The 20,487-nt window shown below is 37.5% G+C and overlaps 1 protein-coding gene across 1 annotated transcript; it reads right to left on the bottom strand.

Annotated features, from left to right (window-relative positions):
• Window positions 1-1,718: 1,718 nt before the first annotated feature.
• LOC130644207 (amyloid-beta A4 protein-like) lies at window positions 1,719-19,794 on the bottom strand. Its single transcript, XM_057449718.1, has 6 exons — window positions 19,638-19,794; window positions 5,541-5,791; window positions 5,244-5,383; window positions 4,737-4,967; window positions 4,251-4,654; window positions 1,719-1,991 (listed from the first exon to the last, which is right to left on the bottom strand). Exons 2-6 carry the CDS (start codon window positions 5,750-5,752, stop codon window positions 1,947-1,949), a joined length of 1,032 nt encoding a protein of 343 aa, XP_057305701.1. The 5' UTR covers window positions 5,753-5,791; window positions 19,638-19,794; the 3' UTR covers window positions 1,719-1,946.
• Between the last annotated feature and the right edge of the window lie 693 nt (window positions 19,795-20,487).

The following is a 20,487-nucleotide window of genomic DNA, read 5'->3' as shown; positions in this document are numbered from 1 at the left end:
AAAATTAAATTTAGTAGAGGCGGGCTGAGGACAATAAAATTAAACAATGCAAAATAAAACGACTTTCATAAAAAAATTGATTATATCTTCATCATAAAAAGCATGTCTCAGGAGGCAGTCGTACAGACATCTTCAGCTCGTTTTCTCTTTCTGACTAACTCAGCAAAATAATAGATAATAGTGGAGACAATATCGGCGTGCTGAAGCATCTATGTTGTGAAAAACGCATTGCGCGCTTTTTTATAACAATATTAGGCTGGGAGTTCGGGTTAAAAACAATAGGTTTAGAAAAATCACCAGCCTGGTGAGAACATTCTCCTAAAAGAAGCGTGCACAGACCAACCAGCTCACTACCATATAACCGGTAGCTGGAAATGTATTGTCTTTGAGAGAAATTTTAATTGGCTCTGCGCAACTTTAAATTTTAATCAAATTAGCCATGTATGACGTCACTAACTTGCTTGCTTTCAATGTATTCACTTTTAACCCGAAGCAAGTAAATTTGTGGAACAAAAAAAAAATGTAACAAAAATTGTCAAACTTTGCCGATTTGTAAATATTGAGTTTTTTATTCTATTCTAACTCCGATCATTGAATTTCCGCGCCCGAAGGCGTAGGAAATTCTTTAAAACCGTCGTTTTTTTCTTTCGGAGCATTTTTTGAGAAAAAAATCGTCCCTGGGATTTCACGTTTCTCTGAGAGGAGAATAGTATTGGTATAACTGACTAACTAACCCTGTCCCAAATGGTCAATTGCAACGTCACAGATTTAAACTTCGTACCCAAGCTGCCTAAGTACTGGGAAGTCATCTTAATGTCATTTTAGGCCAAAATTGGTCCAAAAATTAAAACTACTTCACTTTCAACAAAAATCGGCAAAGTTAACAAAAAAAGTATGTTGAACATAATGGTCACATCAAAATTTTGATTTTTTGTCAACTAAATGCCGTTTAAGACCATAAACGTTTCAATCGCAAGACTTTCAGCCAAGAATGATAGGGTGTATTTTTTGTTAGCAATTTCTTTCAAAATGTGAGTTTATTATGACACGTTTCGTTTTGTTTGCGTTTGTTGTAAGATATGTCACTTGTGTGCTTTATCTTCAGAGCTTCATGCACCAAACCTCTTTGAATATTTGGCATGATAACACAACGAATTAGCAGGTTGTCATCAAATGTTTTGGTAGCGAGCGGAAATTCTTAGAGCCCCCAGGGCTTCTTGTTTATCTTTTAGAAGAAAAAGAAAAAAAAAGGCTCGAAATTTCCACGAGCATAGAAATAGATGCTACAAAAAAAAACCCAAGGATATATCATATTACATAAGAGGAGTCTAACAGGACGTTAGCCGGAATCCCGCTCACATCAGTAATTATATACAAAAAATCGCTTTGTGCTTGTATAGTAAATTTTTGTCCTGGGACTATTTTGTTCCTCGCCGTCCCGAACAAGATGAATTTTTGCATATTTCAATTGAAAGAAAAAACATCTGGCGAACGTTTTTCCAATAAAAGAAGGACACAACCATTCTGGCAATCGTGCCACCTCTCATGTAAACAGCCTCTCTCAAAAGGAGTGTAATAAGGAGCAACGAAATAGACTTGTTCTTAGTAAAATGCTGTGTACATGAATTCCTAGGGCTTTTATCCGCTATTTGAGATACAATCAGCGCCAAAAACAGAAGCTTCTAGGGATAAAGTGGGTTATATTAACAAAATTAATACCCCAATCGAGATTGCACTATCATTGAAAAAAAGTGAGGGTATTACAACCTCGTTCCCAGCGCCTGTTGTCTCTTTTTTATACCGCGACGATATATATATATAAAATAAACGCTGAGAACGAGGTGAAGTATATTTTAAAAAATTTCTGCGTCATGAGATTTTTATTGATAAACTGCAGTTCGAAAATGTAAGATTTATCCAGCTTGATCCCAATATCTTCTTTGCTTTTATTCGTCAAACGACTTGTAGAAATCATCCAACCATGGTTGCAACTGTAAAAGAATAACATAGGTGTGTGTAGTAAGGTGAAAATTTGCTTGAGGGATAAAGGGGAGGGTTTCGAAACTTAGTGCGAAATTTTTAAAAATTTGATCCTCTAGATTGCTGAAACCACACTAAAATTCAATAAATCAGGGCACTAAATGGATCGTTTTTAGAGGAACAAGAAATGACCATGCGTTCTTATTTTAAAAACATGTTTATTCCTCTTTTTCGAGCAAGCCAACCGTTCATACTAGAAAGTGCGGAACAGCCACTAAGTAACCAGCAGTAAACACTATGTAACAAGTAGTAACCACTAGGTAACCACTAAGCAACCGGCAGTAACCTTCAGGTAACTAACAGTAATTACTAAGTAACCAGCAGTAACCACTAAGTAACCGGTACTTAACAATCTACTTTTGCATATTTTCCAAAATTTATCCATTATAAATATGATAAGGTTTACGCGGTTACCACGTCTTTATAAAATCTCAAAACTTTTTCCAATCTTTTCAAAACTCTTCAAATCTCCCCATAACTACTTTAAATCTCCTCTAACAGAATTGTTTTCTGGAGCTTTCCTCTCTCCTAAAATTTTCTCAAATTGTTCTTATTATAGTGGTCAATTTTTAAGAAATGCACTCCCTTCCCATCCTCATTTCTCCCATCTTCCTAATTGAATTTCCGCGCCCGAAGGCGTAGGAAATTCTTTAAAACCGTCGTTTTTTTATTTCGGAGCATTTTTTGAGAAAAAATCGACCCTGGGATTTCACGTTGGTCCGTCACAGATGTAAACTTCGTACCCAAGCTCCTTAACTACTGGGAAGTCTAGTATTGACGCTTCAGGCCAAAATTTGTATTTGTTTTCGACAAAATTTGGCACAGTTTACAAAAAAGTATGCTGAACATAATGGTGACATAATAATTTTGATTTTTGTCACCTAAATGTCATTTTAGGCCAAAATTGGTCCAAAAATTAGAACTACTTTATTTTCAACAAAATTTGGAACACTTAACAAATAAAGTATGCTGAACATGACGGTGACATCAAAATTTTGATTTCTTCTTACTAAATGTCATTTCAGGCCAAAATTGGTCCAAAAATTAAAACTACTTTATTTTTAACAAAATTTGGCACAGTAAACAATTAAAGTATGCTGAACATGATGGTGACATGAAAATTTTGATTTCTTCTTACTAAATGTCATTTCAGGCCAAAATTGGTCCAAAAATTAGAACTACTTTATTTTCAACAAAATTTGGAACAGTAAACAATTAAAGTATGCTGAACATGATGGTGACATGAAAATTTTGATTTCTTGTTACCTAAATGTCATTTTAGGCCAAAATTGGTCCAAAAATTAGAACTACTTTATTTTCAACAAAATTTGGAACACTTAACAAATAAAGTATGCTGAACATAATGGTGACATCAAAATTTTGATTTTTGTCACCTAAATGCCATTTTAGGCCAAAATTAGTCCAAAAATTGAAATCACTTCATTTTCGGCTAAATCTGGCACAGTTAACAAATAAAGTATGCTGAAAATGATGATGGTACAAAAGTTTGATTTCTTCTTACCTAAATGTCATTTCAGGACAAAATTTATCCAAAAATTAAAACTGCTTTATTTTCGACAAAAATTGACACAGTTAATAAAAAAAGTATGCTGAAAATGATGGTCACATCAAAATTTTGATTTTTTGTCAACTAATGCCGTTTAAGACCATAAACGTTTCAATCGCAAGACTTTCAACCATGAATGATAGGCTGTATTTTTTGTTAGCAATTTCTTTTAAAATGGGAGTTTATTATGACACGTTTTGTTTTTTTTGCGTTTGTTGTAAGATATAATGTCACTGGTGTGCTTTATCTTCAGAGGTTCATGCACCAAACCCCTTCGAATGTTTGGCACAATAACACAACGAATTAGCAGGTTTTCATCAAATATTTTGGTAGCGCGCGGAAATTCTTAGAGCCCCCAGGGCTTCTTGTTTTAGTTTAAATACCAGTTTCTAATAAAAAACGTTCTTGTTATTTCTCGTTATTTCTCGTTCCTGCTGGTTAACACCGGTCTTAGTATTTCGCGTTTTAGTGTGAGCGCAAAACAACTATGTTTTCTATCATTTTTGCTTGTTCGTAGTTATTTATTTTAACTTGGAATTTGCGAGAAAACTAATTATTACTTTTCAACACATTTTTATAAGGATAACAGGGAATTAGTGACGCTGCATTGCAAAACATCAACAATAATAACAAAACTACTCACGTTTGATTTTATCGCAACATCATTTTCTGAAATGGCTGGCAGATAGTCCAACAAGGCAATACCTTTACGGACGGTAATTCCCAGAAACTTGAGATTTAATAAGAGATCGTAAAACAATATGGAGGCTTTTCTTGAGTCTGTTCTTCTGACAATGTTATAATGGCGCAGAATGTGTTGTCTTTCTTCTTCACAAACTTGGACTAGCATGCGAAGTGCACCCATTATTTCCCTGACATTTCGTGGTTTACTTTCAACAATGTTAGCATAAGTGAGCATAGCATTGCGCTTGTTGATGGTAAGCTGGCGTTCTAAACAACCAAGTTGTTCTTCACGAAATTTTAACTTTTCCTTCTTCTCTTCTTCTCTTAGGCGAGCCATTGCTTTTTCATAATTGTCAAACCACTCTGAATATAAAAATTAACAAAAAAAATTGAAACGAAGGCTTACAAATGTTATATTTGTGAATGCAAGTTGAGAAATAAACACCTTTTTGTTTCTCGACAAAAGAAGTTCGATTGAGACTGCTTTTTAATTTCCATAGTTTTTCCCTACTGGATGCTTTCTCTTCAAGTGTAGCAGAAACTTTGTTCTGGTGGCGATATCTCATTGTGTTCTTCTTTATACGATAGGATCTTCTATCGCACTCTTCTAGTTCAAAAGGCATATCCTCTTTGAAATTTCTTAAGGCATAGGAAAAACCTTTTTTGTGTCGAACACCTAAAATGGTACATCATATTTCATATAGTACATCCGTAAATTTCATGAAGCTTATAAAGTATTTGGGCTTGCCACTGGTAACCGGATTGTAAACCGCTTTCTCCTCTAATAAGTTCAGTATTTTTATATTTTTTGATTAGTATCTCGAAAACCTCGCACAAATGAAGATATTTTTTTATTCTTAACATATTATTTATTACTTAGCATAATATAGTGGGAGGGGGGAGGAAGGGTCTGGTTGTAGGGCCTTGCTTTCTTTAATGTAGGCACACTTACTCAAACATTTGTAGGGTACTACTTCCATCGCGACACTACACTCGCCACTTTTTGAACGACACCAGTTGTAAAAACGGATGGATTTGTCTGCTGGAAAGACTTCAGTGACTTTTTGTTTTGGATACCTCTTTTGACAGTAACTGAAAAAAGAAGTTTTTTTTATTCAACCTCATTCCAAGGGAATATTGGGCTTTTATATGTGGATGGAACCCTTATTGATAAAAAAACCCTGGGTATACGTTTGTTTGTTATTAAAAAATTCCACTTCTTTAGTCGCATTTGCTAACCAACATTTACCTCAAGATTTCTTTTCCGTATGTATCACACACAACTCTATTCTGTGTATCAGCTATCCATTTCCCTGTTTTCAAATCAACGTAAAACGGAAGCATGTTACAGTTTATAGCTACGCTAGGTACGATTTCATCGTGTGCTGACGCTCCAGTGATGGTTGATGGAATCATTGACATACAGAAAAAATACAACGCAACACTGTATGCTGATATCATCTTTTTTTCTATCTATTTAAAAGTAATACTTCCAAGCTACTAAAATAAAGAAGAGGAAAAACTGAAACAAATAAAAGAAAGTAAAGGCAACATCTTCAAAGTTAAAGGTGTTAAATTAAAGGAGATTGTGAGATATATTATTCAAAACTAGAAAACTATGTTTAAGTAAGGAAACTTAGCAAAATATGATTACAAAAAATATCAGAGGTGAAGTGTAAATACTTTTTATAACGACTTCCGTGCTTTAAAATAACAGCGCTGTGTTTCTCTTGTTATTGTGAAATGACTGTGTAAATTATATGACAACATTAAGTCACATGATCCAGATATAACCAATCATATAGCGCAAATATTCGTTAATTTCACCTGAAAGCTTACACTGCAGTTTTTTTGATGACGTGACGATGACGTATTACTCATTTAGTCACAATAACCCCCTCCCGTGTTTTTATTTATTAACTCTCTAGGTCATTCGAAAATTTCGGAAAAAATAACCTCCGGAGAAAAAACATGCAAGGAAACCTCTTTGCATGTTTTTAAAACCTGAACACATACATCCTTTAAATGATTGACTATGCGCCCACATTATCGCTTATCTTCGAAGAAATTCCCAGGGCGAACTTTAGGGGAAAAAGACTTTTGCGGGCGGAAACTCTCACGAGGTCAAGAAAAATGCAAAATTTTGCGAAAAAAACTTTCGGGAATTGTAATTTTGGGGCAATTTTCGTGTAAAATTTAAAAATGACTTCATTTGCAAGGGAGAATCTTTCTCGAATAGTAACATTTTTATTCTTTTTTTTTCTCTTGTTTTTAGGAGGATAGAAATAGATATCTTCCTAGTTATTAGTAATCAAAAGTCTGCATTCATTACTGACTCAATGTTTCAGGATATCTGAGAAATAAATGAAAACATCAAGTTTTATTGTAGTTGGAGATGAGAGGAGAATTAATTCACTAACTTTGGGATTTTCCAGTTTTTTGATTTATTTGTGGTGAAAAAACTTTCGCGTCTTGAAAAATATTCATGACTTCACGTGAAAATTTTTCGCGTTTTGCTGATTTATAATTTTCAAAGGCTAAAATGACTTTGCCCTTTTTTCAGTCGCAAAAACTTTACAGTGTCCACCTCAGATGCTACAATGACTGCTCTCGAAAAGAGAAAAATCTTCCAAAATGGACTACATAGATCATTTAACGCTAATTTTACCGGCATAATTTAAAGTTCTGTCACCGCGCTTTGAAACTTTAACTTTTTAACTTTAAAGAAAAGTACGGTTTTAAACCTCTAAAAAGGTTTTTTGACTAAGGATATATTACAGCAGTGGGTTATTTGATAGCTGTCTGCTTCAACAATGCGGCGCAAGAACAAATAGGGTGAAAAACTAAAAATAATTTATGCGTTGTAAATAAAAACCACATTGTTACTTGTAGTAACTAAAAAGTAGGAGGTAAGGGTCAAAAATCCTTCGGTGTATCAGGGAGGTATGTAGCTACTATATAGATATTCCTTAAGGGAAATATCTAACCATTTACCATCTTTTTTTTCTTTTTTTTTTGCGTTATTACAAAAAATAGTGTCAAATCTTTTATTAACATTGACCAAATAATCTTAGAAGATGATTGGAATGGTTTTAAATTTCACTGTGCGTTTTTGCGAGTCTTATCACAACATTTAAAGTCTATATATGAAATCTTATCTACAATTGTATTTAAAAATAAACGGAAAAATAGAAGTATCCCCCCCGTCAAAATGCCACGTGGTTTAGGTAAGCACGGAATTTTCACGATGAAACTCTTAGAAAGAAAGCTTTAAACAGAAAGTAGAATTATGTCAGGTTTGAAGTTAATAGCAAATTAAGACAACATTTTAGCCAACATTTCGGCCAACATGTTGGTACGATTTGCTATACCATTTAAAAAACTGTCCAATATTTTACCAACACTATTGTATTGTATTGTCATACAAATTCAGCCATCTAGGTCAAATACTGATGGATTTCAGAGCAATTCTGGTATCTTGTCCAAGGTAGTCTTAAAATATAGTAGGCTTTTCTATATCTGTAATATAGAGTTGTTTCCTTCCTTTCTTCTAAGAAGAAAAGGTTTAATATATACAAATATAACCCATCGGTAAAGTACAAAAGTAACAGGGGAGAATGGGAACTTGGTATTACAAATCTTGAGCACCAGGACCTGTACGTGAGTACAGACTCCCATATTTCCGTGGTATTTCCCGAGTTTATCAAATTTTCTGTTCCAACAACATACCTTGATGACCCCGTTCAACTGGGTTGGAAAGGCCAGGCCTTGGACTACTGGAATATCCATGTGAACTTCGCTACTCATTGCGCCACAACAGCCCTTGGCATCTGTACCAAGCACATGACTGGTACTGTACCTCTTATCAACTCAATCTTTAAATTCCATGTCTATTATCATATGCGTCGTATTCTTACCAGAATGAAAGTACCCATGCCCTATGATGATGGGTTTTCTCAGTATAAAAATCCCTACTCCACCTTTCGATACGCCCAAGTATGCCGTGAGTATGGCGCAGTTCCTAATGCCCTGTTTAAATTTAAGGCTGACATGTCGTAGCTTATTGTTAATGGGGACTGGGCTAAGTTTATCATGCCAACAAGTCAGGGTTTGACCTCTGAAGGTCTGACCAAACTAAGCGAGAGTATTAGGGTTTACGTGGTCTTATTGCTAGGACCGCAAGCAGGGGCCAAGGCATTCTTGGTCGGGTCCGGTGCAGACAACTACACAGCAAGGCAAATCCTATCGCAAAAATTTGAAGCCATGGTCTAACGTCAGGAGAATGTAAGCCACAACATCACCGAGTTCCAAAAAGTACTCCAATATGCACCGAACTCCTGTAAATTTCGCTGTAATGCATGGCGTATATATGTTGCCCTCGGACATGAAAGAACGAGATTACCGTACCGATGATCCCGTGTAACACAACACTTGCCTCGCCTGCTAAGTATTTGAGAAAGTTTTCAAGCCTTTCCAGCTGCTTCTCTACAAAAACTTTTTCACCGCCCGCTGCGGCACTTCCGCCTGCAGCACCTCCGGTACTTCCCCTTGTAACGGAGAGTACAATGATGCTTATCAATAGAGCAATGGCAGAGACGATACTCACTATGGCTATCCCCTGCTCTTTGAAGAGTATCTTTAGCTTCTCAAGCAGAGTTGTGTTATCCCCGGCGATTTTCAACAGCGTGTCTTTGATATGTCTCAGTTGGGGGTATATGTCAGTGGATAGTGTGCCATGCGCTTCCTCTATGGCCTTCTTTTTATCGTTCAGATCCTTATCTCTTTCTTCGCCTTTTTTATTTCCCTCTCAAGGTTAGCTTGCTGTCCTTCGTCCGCCTCAACCTTCTGCTTCTCAAGTTCTTTCACCTTGCCCTCTGCCTTGTTAATCTCGCTGTCGTATAGGATCATCTTGTTTTGCAGGCTTTTCAAGTTACCCCTTAATGTCTGAAGCTCGAGGTCAAGTCCCCTTCTTTCACGTGGGGTGATGCCACCTTCATCGGGCCTGACAAACGAAGTGTCTTGTATAAGGCTCTCCGTGGCATCTACAAATTCATCGATCTCACCTAGCGACTCCATCTCAATATTTTCAGCCTCGGACACCTTCTCTCTTTTATTATACCTTTTCAAGAGGTTCTGGGCCCTGAATATACCACCAGGTCTTGCAGGCGATTACTACCTAGCAACGTTTGTATCTGACCAACGGTTTTTAGGCTACCATCTTGATTCGTAACCACTATTTCCTTGACCATTTATTACCTTTAACTATCTCCTTAACAATAAGTTGATTCCCTTTATCCTCCCGGAAGGCATCATAATATCTCGCATTAGGCTGTAACCCCAACTTCTCCGTAAGATGATCGTAAAGGCCGTCGATCTTTGATTTTAGTAGTTTTTGCCTCTGCCCCGAAAGCGTATCCCCCTGCTGCTGTTCTGTTAAAGACCCCGACGTTCCAGGGAGTTTTGGCGTTCCGGGGAGTTTTGACGTAGTATCGGGTTTATCCGGTTGGCCTCATCCTCCTCGTCATCATCAATATCAATTTCAGGTACAAATACTGGATTAGTTGGCATCTTTATTTAAAGATTTCCCTATATATAATAAAGATGAGTGCATTTGGAACGACGACCCATATGCAGAGATGAAGCATCTCGTTGGTATCAAGGGCCGAAAACAAAGGGTTCAGATAAGCCACATACCAAGCACGATAAACCAGAATGAAGATCTGTATGTGGATATCCCAAACATGCCGCAGAATGATGTCATCTTTCCGGGTAGTCTAAAGCTCTTATTTGACCTGACGCTGACGGGGACCAATACAAAACGTACCATTGTCAGTAACATTGGCAAAAGCCTGGTGAAAAATCTACGTAATACCCTGAACGGTAACGAGATACAGAATATATCGGATTACAATACCCTGGCGGTCTATAAGGACTTGAAGCTGCCAAAATTTGACAGGGACAACAACCTCATCCTCGAAGGCATCAACCCAAATGATGGAACGATCAGAGCCTTACAGATCAAAGCTAGTGATCATGTAGGTACCGATGAGGAGAAGGCAATCGTGGCGGCGTATGGCAACACCTTCTACATACCCTTGGGAAAAATGTTTGAGTTGACGAGAGATTTACCCTTCCATAAAGCGGAATTATACGACAGGTTGTAGTTTGTGCTGCAGTTCGCGGCACATGCCGATGTGATCAAGGATGCAGGGACTATAAGATCACCAACATTAGCCTGGAGTTTGACAAGTTCTCATGAAGGTCTCGCCAGCGCTTGCTTTGCCAAATGAACGCATACTAAGAAGCAAGGTTTTCAAAAAAAAGAAGATACCTTATATAACCTCTAAATTGACACCCCCGCGAAAAGTCTCAAGGGAGTCTTACTATTGTTCATAGACCCCGGGAAGGTTAAGGCTTACGCCGGCGTAAACGAGGTGTTTTACAATCCAAAAATTGAGAAGATAAGCGTCACCGTGGAGGGAGAGCCTAATGAGTTATACTCTCATGCCATGCTCCCGAAGGATCACCTCAAACAGATCTGGATGAGGTACCGCTAGCAAGAAGTCAGCAATATCCTGAAGAGAAGCCCCTGCCCGAGGATGGGCTGTACTTGTACCTCCTATAACGCGGGGAGAAGCATGGTGACTCTAAAAGACGCGCAACTGACGCCTTTTGGAGCAAACATACTTACAGGTTGGATCATCATCATCATCATCATCATCATCATCATCATCATCATCATCATCATCATCATCATCATCATCATCATCATCATCATCATCATCATCATCATCATCATCATCATCATCATCATCATCATCATCATCATCATCATCATCATCATCATCATCATCATCATCATCATCATCATCATCATCATCATCATCATCATCATCATCATCATCATCATCATCATCATCATCATCATCATCATCATCATCATCATCATCATCATCATCATCATCATCATCATCATCATCATCATCATCATCATCATCATCATCATCATCATCATCATCATCATCATCATCATCATCATCATCATCATCATCATCATCATCATCATCATCATCATCATCATCATCATCATCATCATCATCATCATCATCATCATCATCATCATCATCATCATCATCATCATCATCATCATCATCATCATCATCATCATCATCATCATCATCATCATCATCATCATCATCATCATCATCATCATCATCATCATCATCATCATCATCATCATCATCATCATCATCATCATCATCATCATCATCATCATCATCATCATCATCATCATCATCATCATCATCATCATCATCATCATCATCATCATCATCATCATCATCATCATCATCATCATCATCATCATCATCATCATCACCATCATCATCATCATCATCATCATCATCATCATCATCATCATCATCATCATCATCATCATCATCATCATCATCATCATCATCATCATCATCATCATCATCATCATCATCATCATCATCATCATCATCATCATCATTCGGATCCCTTACATGGTCCAAAGGATGTTGGGTGTAGAACGGGTACCCAAAGACGATACCTTTGATGACATAAGGTTCATTCTCAAAATCAATATTGACTAGGTGTCTATCTGGTATCGGAAAGTTGAGTATAATGCCTATTGTTACGATATCAGGCAAATCTGATAGCTTCAAATCCTTATCCTTGACGACCTGGTAGCAGAGTGCTCCATAGTTGTTCTCTTCAGCCTCAACGATATAAAGCTGTGGACGTTCAATATCATCCTCAAGATCATCATCGATCTCGTTTCTTGCAAATGTTGCCCATGCTTTTTCTCCTGACGCTACCCTGTGTAAAGGATCCTCGTCCGTGGTGTATTCAACGTAGTATACTCAACCTCAATACCTAAAATCTTTCGGACAGATAGGGCAATAACCGGTCACTGCATTGATACAGCAATGTAGTACGGGTACCTGAATATTGTAGTTGATTGTAAATTGATTCCTTTGTAGATAGGCTTGAAAGGGTCAAAAAAGATATATTCTATAGGAGGGGTTTGGAACCAACCACTAAATGAGGCTTTTTCCCTCTTCCCAAGGGGTCGGTGTCACCGCCCCCCCCCCCCCTTGGCCTGGAACATTGAAGGCATCATACCAATTTTGGTCTACTTTTAGACTTTTAGTGGTTGGTTAATAACCAATATATGATGTGAGGATAATTATACTACCCAGAAGAGTAGTACAATTATAATTAGCTTCTGTTAACCCTTGGAGACCACCTATTCCGCTAGTTCCAATAGACGTTCATGCGTGTAATGCTCACCAAGCCTAAAATGTCTGACCCTCTCCGGGTTTACCTTGATACAGCCACGCTCTCGGAGCCAATTGTAATGGACGATGGCATTCGGTGTTTCTGCCAGTACCACGATCTCACCCTTGGGGTAGTCGACGAGCTTATTTCGTATTTTTTGGACTACATACCCCAGTTGGCCACAGATGCCAAGATATTGGAAGGGTTCGTCGTTGTTCTTTTGTATAATGACCTTGCAATTATCCTTGCCGGGATCGTCGAGGTGTGCCACGGCACGTTGCTGTAGCTCCTCAATTTCATCCCCAAACATCACGAGCTGACTATCCCTGTCCTCAATTTTATCATTGAGAAAGACCATAGCATTCTCCTTATCCTCAAGGGTTTGACTCTGCTCTTTGAGTTCATCCTGTAATTTTTCCACCCCCTTCAGGCCAGCCATTTTGTCAAAGCTACGGCCTTCGGCTTTCTTGACCTGACGGTAATTTCCAACGCCCCATCCAACGTGACAAATACATCATGGGGATTTTTCCCTCCTCCTAGAATACCTGACTGGCTGTACCCAGCCGGTACAGCCGGTATACCCTCTATTTCTACCCTTGATATTGTCATATGACGATCAAGGCCATACTTCCTAGCATTTTGAATACAGAGGAATCTCTCGAGATCTGCCCTTTTGAAGAGGGATTTATCTTGCTTGTCAAACAGGGTTTCAATGGCTCCTGCGGGTATTGCGTTGAATAAGGCGAGTTGTGAAGACATTTTCTATATACCAATGCCCGACCAGAGGATTGCAACATTCTCACTCGAGAATCTTCCAGGTCCTAGGGTGTTCAAGCCTTACGTATAGGCATGCATGTTTGGAATTTTTCAGCTCGGCCTTAATATCATCCCATCCGGGGATCATGTTGGTTTCCTCGTCTATCATTTTCATATGCGACCGCTCATGAAGAAACCAGAGGAATAGACCTTCTTTTTCCCCTTCAAAGGAAGAACAGTATACAACTGCGTTAATAGCCACAAGCTGTGTTTGCGATGTCTTCCCGCAATAGCCAATTCAAGTAGGCTTTGTCGACGCTTATCGAGACCTTCATCAGCTATGACGTCGTCGACTATAAAGAGACTCTCCTCACCCGCCAACAATGGGTACAGTTTTCGGATCCATTCGAAAAGTTGGTCCTTGGGGTCTATCAGGAACACGTAAAGGTCTTTCCATAGCGTTGCCCTCTCTAAGTATGTCTTATTCCACCGTATAGTTGGGCACAAAATGACTATGTTGTGATAATTATTTTTATATTCATGCTCAAGCAGGTCCAAAGCACGTTGCGTTTTTCCGCAAGAAGTAGGACCTGTGAAGATTGCCGTATGCGAATCTCTCACGACATACAACATTTTATTTCAATAATTCGACCACTTCCTGTCGTGAATTTTGAGGTATATTGCGGCACAGCCCGAACATATCAACACACCCCACTGCCTGTTTTCCAAGGACCCTCGACAGGCATGGCATATCTTGGTATTTCGAGCCTGATATTCGCGGGGTGGTGGAGTATATAATAATCTACCCTGTAGACACCGCAATGCGTTGCGATACCTCCCGACCAGCCTTGCCTTCTCCAGGCTATCCCCGATAAGTTCAGTATAATGAGGTATAATGTCGTATATGAGCAGGGTATACAAAAGCAGATAGTTTTCATTCTGCTGAACCCCTTTAATGTCTTTATCGATAGCAAGGGGGTCTATTTCATATTCAACGTCTTCGATGTCCTTATTTTTAATTGGCCGCCCCTCCCTAGCTTTGGCCAGGCAGTCTATGCAACTTTTCGTTCGAGTATTCCCCCTGATTTTGAACTTGTCCAGGGTAAACAGTTTTTTACAGCATCTACAATGTTTTGTTGTCATTTAATATTGCGTCTTGAACACTTGACTCCTTCCATAACTCATGTTTGTCCACTCTATCTGGGCTTCAGCACTATACTTACCGGCAACCATCCTTTGGAGACGGCCACTTCACGACTTGCTCTCCCTGCTGCGAAATAGGCAACCATTTTTTTATTAGAACGTCTTCGGTGTCCATTTTTGTGGATGGGCGTGAAATACCCCCAAAATTTTTTACCTGTCATTGCATAGGCGAATGCGAAACCAAGGTCCACGACCGTCTCGTACAACATATCCAAAATTTCCTTTTCCTTCGGTGTTACGTTGCTTGTACTCATTTATTATTATTACAGCATTTTGAAATTATCGATATTTGGTTGGGTTTTGCCCTGTTTCCCCCGTTGGGGCTCGGGATGGGCCGCCGGTGTAGTGTTTTGGGATTCATTTTTACCCCTGCCAAATTTACACCAATCCCCTACCCCTATCGCCAATATAGCCAAAGTTCCGACCCCATAGATGTAGACACTGTCCATCGATTTGCCGGAATCTGTCGCAGGTTTTTATCATCCTGTGAAGGTTCTTTCCCCACGTTCTTTTGTAAGTTAGACTTGTTCTTCCGGTTCCATTCCGCAAGTCTCTTGCCTGCAGCAACACGACCCTAATTCTTCGGTAGTTTTGTTATAACCATATCCTCTTGTTTCTGAACTTCTACACTGATTTATCTTATAGCACCGTCTCCGCCTCCTCCACCTCCTTCTCTGCATTCTCTTTCTTTTTTCTTATATGTCTCGCCGTGTGAGACAGGACCAGGAGCGGTGCAAGACATCTTCCGATGGTGCAGTACACCAGGATCCCGAGATCTGTCATAGAGTCTCGGATTACAGGGTCTTCTTCGATATCCTTTCTCAGTTCCTCGACATTGTCGATATCCACAAAGTTACCAATCATGTTAGCATACAGATTGACCACGTGAGTAGACAGTGCTCTAGCTGTTTTCTCCCCCTTTTCCTGAAGCTCGCGTTAAAGGTACTCGGTATGGATCTTTTCTACCACCTCATCAGGGCCTTGCCGACAAACCATTCTGTAAATTTTTTGGGCAGAAGGTGTCCTTTGCCCTTACGTAGGGCCTCTTTCAGGACCTGACGCTTATTCGGCGGGGGTTCCACATGTTCATATTTTTTATTATGTCGATATCAAAAGAAGCAAAATGCGATCAGGGCATACGGTAGTATTACAGCGATATACAAACACACTTCCATTTCATTCCCTTAAACCACAAGCTGGAAGGTATGTACACCATCGTCATGTACAACTCGCTTGTCATAAAACGCCGAGAGCCCAACCTTGTTTGGTCTGGTTATATTCCATCCCTACACTAGCTAAAGTGCTTTCGCTATTAATTAGTGATCAACTACGCTTGAGAGTGACAAGTCGAAGTCAGAATCCTTTGTGGTTATCGTTATGGACCAGTTCACACCAAGTGAAACTAAATATTTTTTTTCGTAATACTCCGCTACGTAGGCTTCGCTATTGAACTAAAAGTTTTGCCATTTAGACCAAAATTGGCAAAATACCCAAAATCGAGTCTAAATTAGTACCAAAAAATTATGGCCAGATAATACTTAATCAACAAACGTTGGATCCCATTATTAAACTTATCAAAATTACTTTCAAGCATCAGGAACAAAGCCATGTATAACTATGCACAATAATACTCCAAATAGCGGAGTAACTTCAAATGAATAAAAAAGTTCTTCAACACCGTTTCCTTGATATTAATTAGCGACTAGTCGACAAGGCTTGTGGGAAAATTGCTGACGTCAGCGGTACATAAGCAAACAAAAAAATTGGCAAAATTTGTTGACCTGTTGCACCTATTGTAAAGAGGTTGACCCCTGATCAACAAGCTTTAAAAAATTGCGGTCTCATATATTTTTACCTCTGAATATATATATTATCACATTGTATAAATTTTATGATGTCCCTTTATAGTTATTTATATCGACAGAATTGATTTTTAAATCTGTGTGTAGCTAGCATTCTTACCAATTCTTTGGCGAAGTTTTTTGTTTACATTCATAGCAACCATTTTGATTGCTATGAGGTTAAAAATTATACCGTGCTGTATAAAGCCCCTAGTGAAGGCTTTCTAGCAAATAAGTGCAGCGGATTTCCCGTCAAAAGCGATTGAAAATAGAATATGGTAAAAACATATACATTTTTTTTACTTCATTTCCAAACGCATGTGACAAACAAAGCTATAATAAATAGCAAAAGATTGCTTATCTGCATTCATTTGCATGATTATTTAATGCGTGACAGGAATTTAAGTGGTCTGAATGAACACGAAACTTTCCAATTAGCTGATTACTTCGATTATGTATTTAGCCAGGTAGGAAGTCGTTACTTTTGATCATAACAACTGATTAAATTGTTTTCGTACTGTTAAAAGAATGTGCCGGCATACTTGCATTAATTCTCTTCATTTGGAATAGAATGGTTTTTCTGATAAAGCTTTTTCAGTAAAAACTTGAAACAAACAAGTAGAGTTTGCCACAAGACTTGGAAAATTACAATTATAGTTAACTTATTTCCCTGAAAATTAGTTTAAGCCCATAGGAGCTGTTTGGAATTAACAATTATGTAAAAAAATACAAGGATGTGAATGCGACTTTATCACGAAGATTTTTTTTCGTTGCTGCTCGCGTCTTTCTACAAGAACCTAATTTATGAAAACGATAATTCATTCCAGTGAGTAAACAATAGCGAGAAAAGAAGATATAAGTCATGAGATACAAATAAAACAACTTCACGACAGATAGGCCGACATTAGGTAGCAGTAAGTCTTGCTTTTGGTGGCCGCAAGTTTTCTCGACATAAGCGACTGATTGAATCGATCAGTCTTGTCCCCAGGACCTCTTTATGATACTTTCTTTGCAACGCCTACAATACAAAAAACGCGCAAAAATATTTTTATCGATAGGGCAAGTGGTGAATGTAATTGTTCTTATTGAGTACTAGTGTTTTGTCTGTGGAAAAATTTACATCGTATATATTTCCCACGTCGTATATACTTCCCACGTCCATATTCCGTATAAGTTTACCATATTTCGTGCCTTCCGTATCACAGCTTGGTTTTCACAAGCAACAAGATAAAATTCAGAATAGTTACAGCAAAGGGCTAAAAATTGAAATAAAAATTTATGTACTACTTGTAAAACAGATTGTACATACTACTTGTTTAATTTTAATTAATTTTTATTTAGGGCGGTCTCTTCACGTATAGAAGTATAAGGTGTCTTTATACCTCCATGCTTCACGTTTTCAGATTATTACAAAAATTCATTAGAAGGTATATTAAAAGTGAATGAAACCAACGTAACGTAATACTGCAACAAATTGTTAGCCAGCCCTCTTTCTGAATTACAAATTTTTATAATCTCTATTGTAATTTTTCGCATGCAAATGAAGATATGACGTAATAAAGAAATGACAGTTGTTGACAGTGTAAAAGACCGTCTCTATATGAAATAGCTGGACTTAAACGCAACATGATGTGGATTCTAGTTTCAAAAAAAAATAACTCAAACAAATGAAAACCCATCTGATCTGAACCCTGAACTAGCTTTAAGACATATGAAGTGGAGAGACTATAGAACGTGATATATCAACTACTACTGTTATGAATAAAACTCACAAAAACTACATGAAGTCATAACAGAAACGCTGCTGCGTCATCTCATATAAGCCATAATGACGATTGTGAGAAAATTAATGCAACCATGTTGTGGTTACACGAAATGTTAAGGAATGCTTGACTCTACTCATTATTTCTCGATTAGTATAATCTCCCGATTAAACGGGAGATTTGAAACGGAAGATTTGGTGTAAGAGACAGAGAAACATTTAAGTAAAATAATGTAAGCTTTTAGAAATTTGCATCACCGAATTACTTATATTAAATTTAGATTTAATTATACTCCCTAATTTGCGTTCACAACAGAGTCACGCTCTTTATTGCATGCAGGAATAAATTTTGTATCTGTAGCAACTGGGAAAACGAGAAAACACGGAAAATACCGTATCTCATTTATCAATACTCACTAGCCCCTAGTCTTCACATCGCAGCTTTAAAAGCTGGCGTTACAGGCCTTTAAAAGACCTGTGAGAATTTGACCTTGAAAATATGAAATTACGCCAATAAAGCATATTGCATTGTACCGTGATATAACATGGACCAACATGGTATTCACAGAAAAGAAAAAAAGTTTATTTATTTTTAGCTCCTTTTTCTTTTTGCCAATCAAAACAACAGATACATAGAATTTTCCTATAGATAAAATTCCATTGCAAAAATGGAGGATTTATGTGCCAATAAATATAATTCTAGTGGTACGTTATAAAGCTCTAAAATTTGGGTTTGATTGACCCACCCTTAAGTTCATATAGAAAGATGTTTACAAGGCTGTTGTACTGATTTCATCAAATTCAGTTTCCGGCCTAGTCTCGCGCCTTTTTCTTATTTGATTTAGGCTTTGCTTAAGTAAGTGCTAACAAACTGGAAGTTAAAATTATCTCTAAAAATAGTTATAAAAATCTATTGACTATCTTTCAAAATTAATTTATGCAATAGAGTGGGATCCGCCCCTTTTTAAGTGAAAAAATTATAGAAAAATGCGTTTATTACATGTAAAATGCTTCCCTGATCCTTTTGCATTTTCTAGAAGACTGTCCAGTTCCAATCTGTGTCATACGTTAAGAAAGTTTAGTGCTGGCGATAGCCAGGTCTATTTCATCATGATATTTTATTATTAATCGTAAAGCTTCTGAGAAATTTTAAACTAAGTTTTCGTATCAAAACAAAAAACTAATTTCGTTCACAAAAGCGGGAAAAATGACTTGAAAACGAGATTGTAGAAAAATTATTGTCTAAAACTTTTTCTCTGATGTCAATGTACCATTAGAGTTTTTGGCTAGTAATAATTAAAGCCTTAAAAAACATAGACCATACGCCGGTTTTTGCAAGCAAGTGTCGACGTCGATGTGTCGTAATTTTAGCTAGGGTTGGATTGAATTATTTTGGAAGGAAATGAGGATAAAATTTGTTCTCATTATGTTCTAAACTGGACAAACTTTAAAAACGCAAGAAAAGTTTTTAACATTTTACCTTTTTAACCCAGATTATTGCCACACCGCCATATTGCAGTATCCATTACCTCAACACACTTCTTTATCATTGAATTGTTAACAAGAGAAAAACTGAACCTGAATTCAAAGTAATTTCTAAGTTTGAAAACCTTGTTCAGACTAAACATGTTTTTCAGTTGTTCTAATTTCTTATCAAATGTCAGCCTAAATGTCTTTAAAAACCTTGTGTATGGGTTAAATAAATCAAAATGAGTAACTATTCGCATAACTACATCGTATGCAAGCATTCAGCTTAAAAGTATTTATGAATAAACATGTAGTGACGTCACAAGCTCATAATAGCGTTATTTCTTTTCTCTATATGACCTTTGTGTCTAAACTTGCTGGTAATTGTCTTTGTCTTTTGCGCACAAGAAATGCTTTAATGTCGTCACTGTAAAATTATGACATATCGTCATAAAGGATGCAACAATAATGGCTTATTTTACGTGTCGAAAAAAAAGAATTTATGGTCATGGCTTCTCGCGTATTCGAATTGTATTTCATCTGTTTTTTTATTAAGCTTATACGCTTCCGAATAAATAGACTTTGACAGAGAGATTATCTCTCTTACAAATTTTCACATGTCAATAACAAATTTAAAATGTTTCGCTTGAAATATGTGACAGGTTTTTGTTTATAAAACATCCATCGAGCGTATTTTGAGACGATGACGTCATGGATTAACATTTCGAAACTGCTTTTGAATCAACATATTGCGAAGGCGTTCAGACTCCTACGTTAGTGGGTTCAGTCTAACCAACCCATCAATAGCCTGCATTCCTTACATCTCTGAAATGAAACTAGGTATATCCTATTTGTTGTGTTAC

The sequence above is a fragment of the Hydractinia symbiolongicarpus genome, chromosome 5 (genome assembly GCF_029227915.1).
Source record: "Hydractinia symbiolongicarpus strain clone_291-10 chromosome 5, HSymV2.1, whole genome shotgun sequence".
Taxonomy (NCBI): Eukaryota; Metazoa; Cnidaria; class Hydrozoa; order Anthoathecata; family Hydractiniidae; genus Hydractinia; species Hydractinia symbiolongicarpus.
The sequence above is the reverse complement of the archived record's forward strand: the minus strand, read 5'-3'. Positions and strand labels throughout refer to the sequence as shown.

Coding starts and splice junctions, on each gene's coding strand:
- LOC130644207 (XM_057449718.1), bottom strand. CDS start 5,752: ATGATATCAGCATACAGTGTTGCGTTGTATTTTTTCTGTATGTCAATG. Junction 4,655..4,736: donor TTTTGTCGAGAAACAAAAAG/GTGTTTATTTCT, acceptor TTTTATATTCAG/AGTGGTTTGACAATTATGAA. Junction 1,992..4,250: donor ATGTTGCGATAAAATCAAAC/GTGAGTAGTTTT, acceptor ATTCTTTTACAG/TTGCAACCATGGTTGGATGA.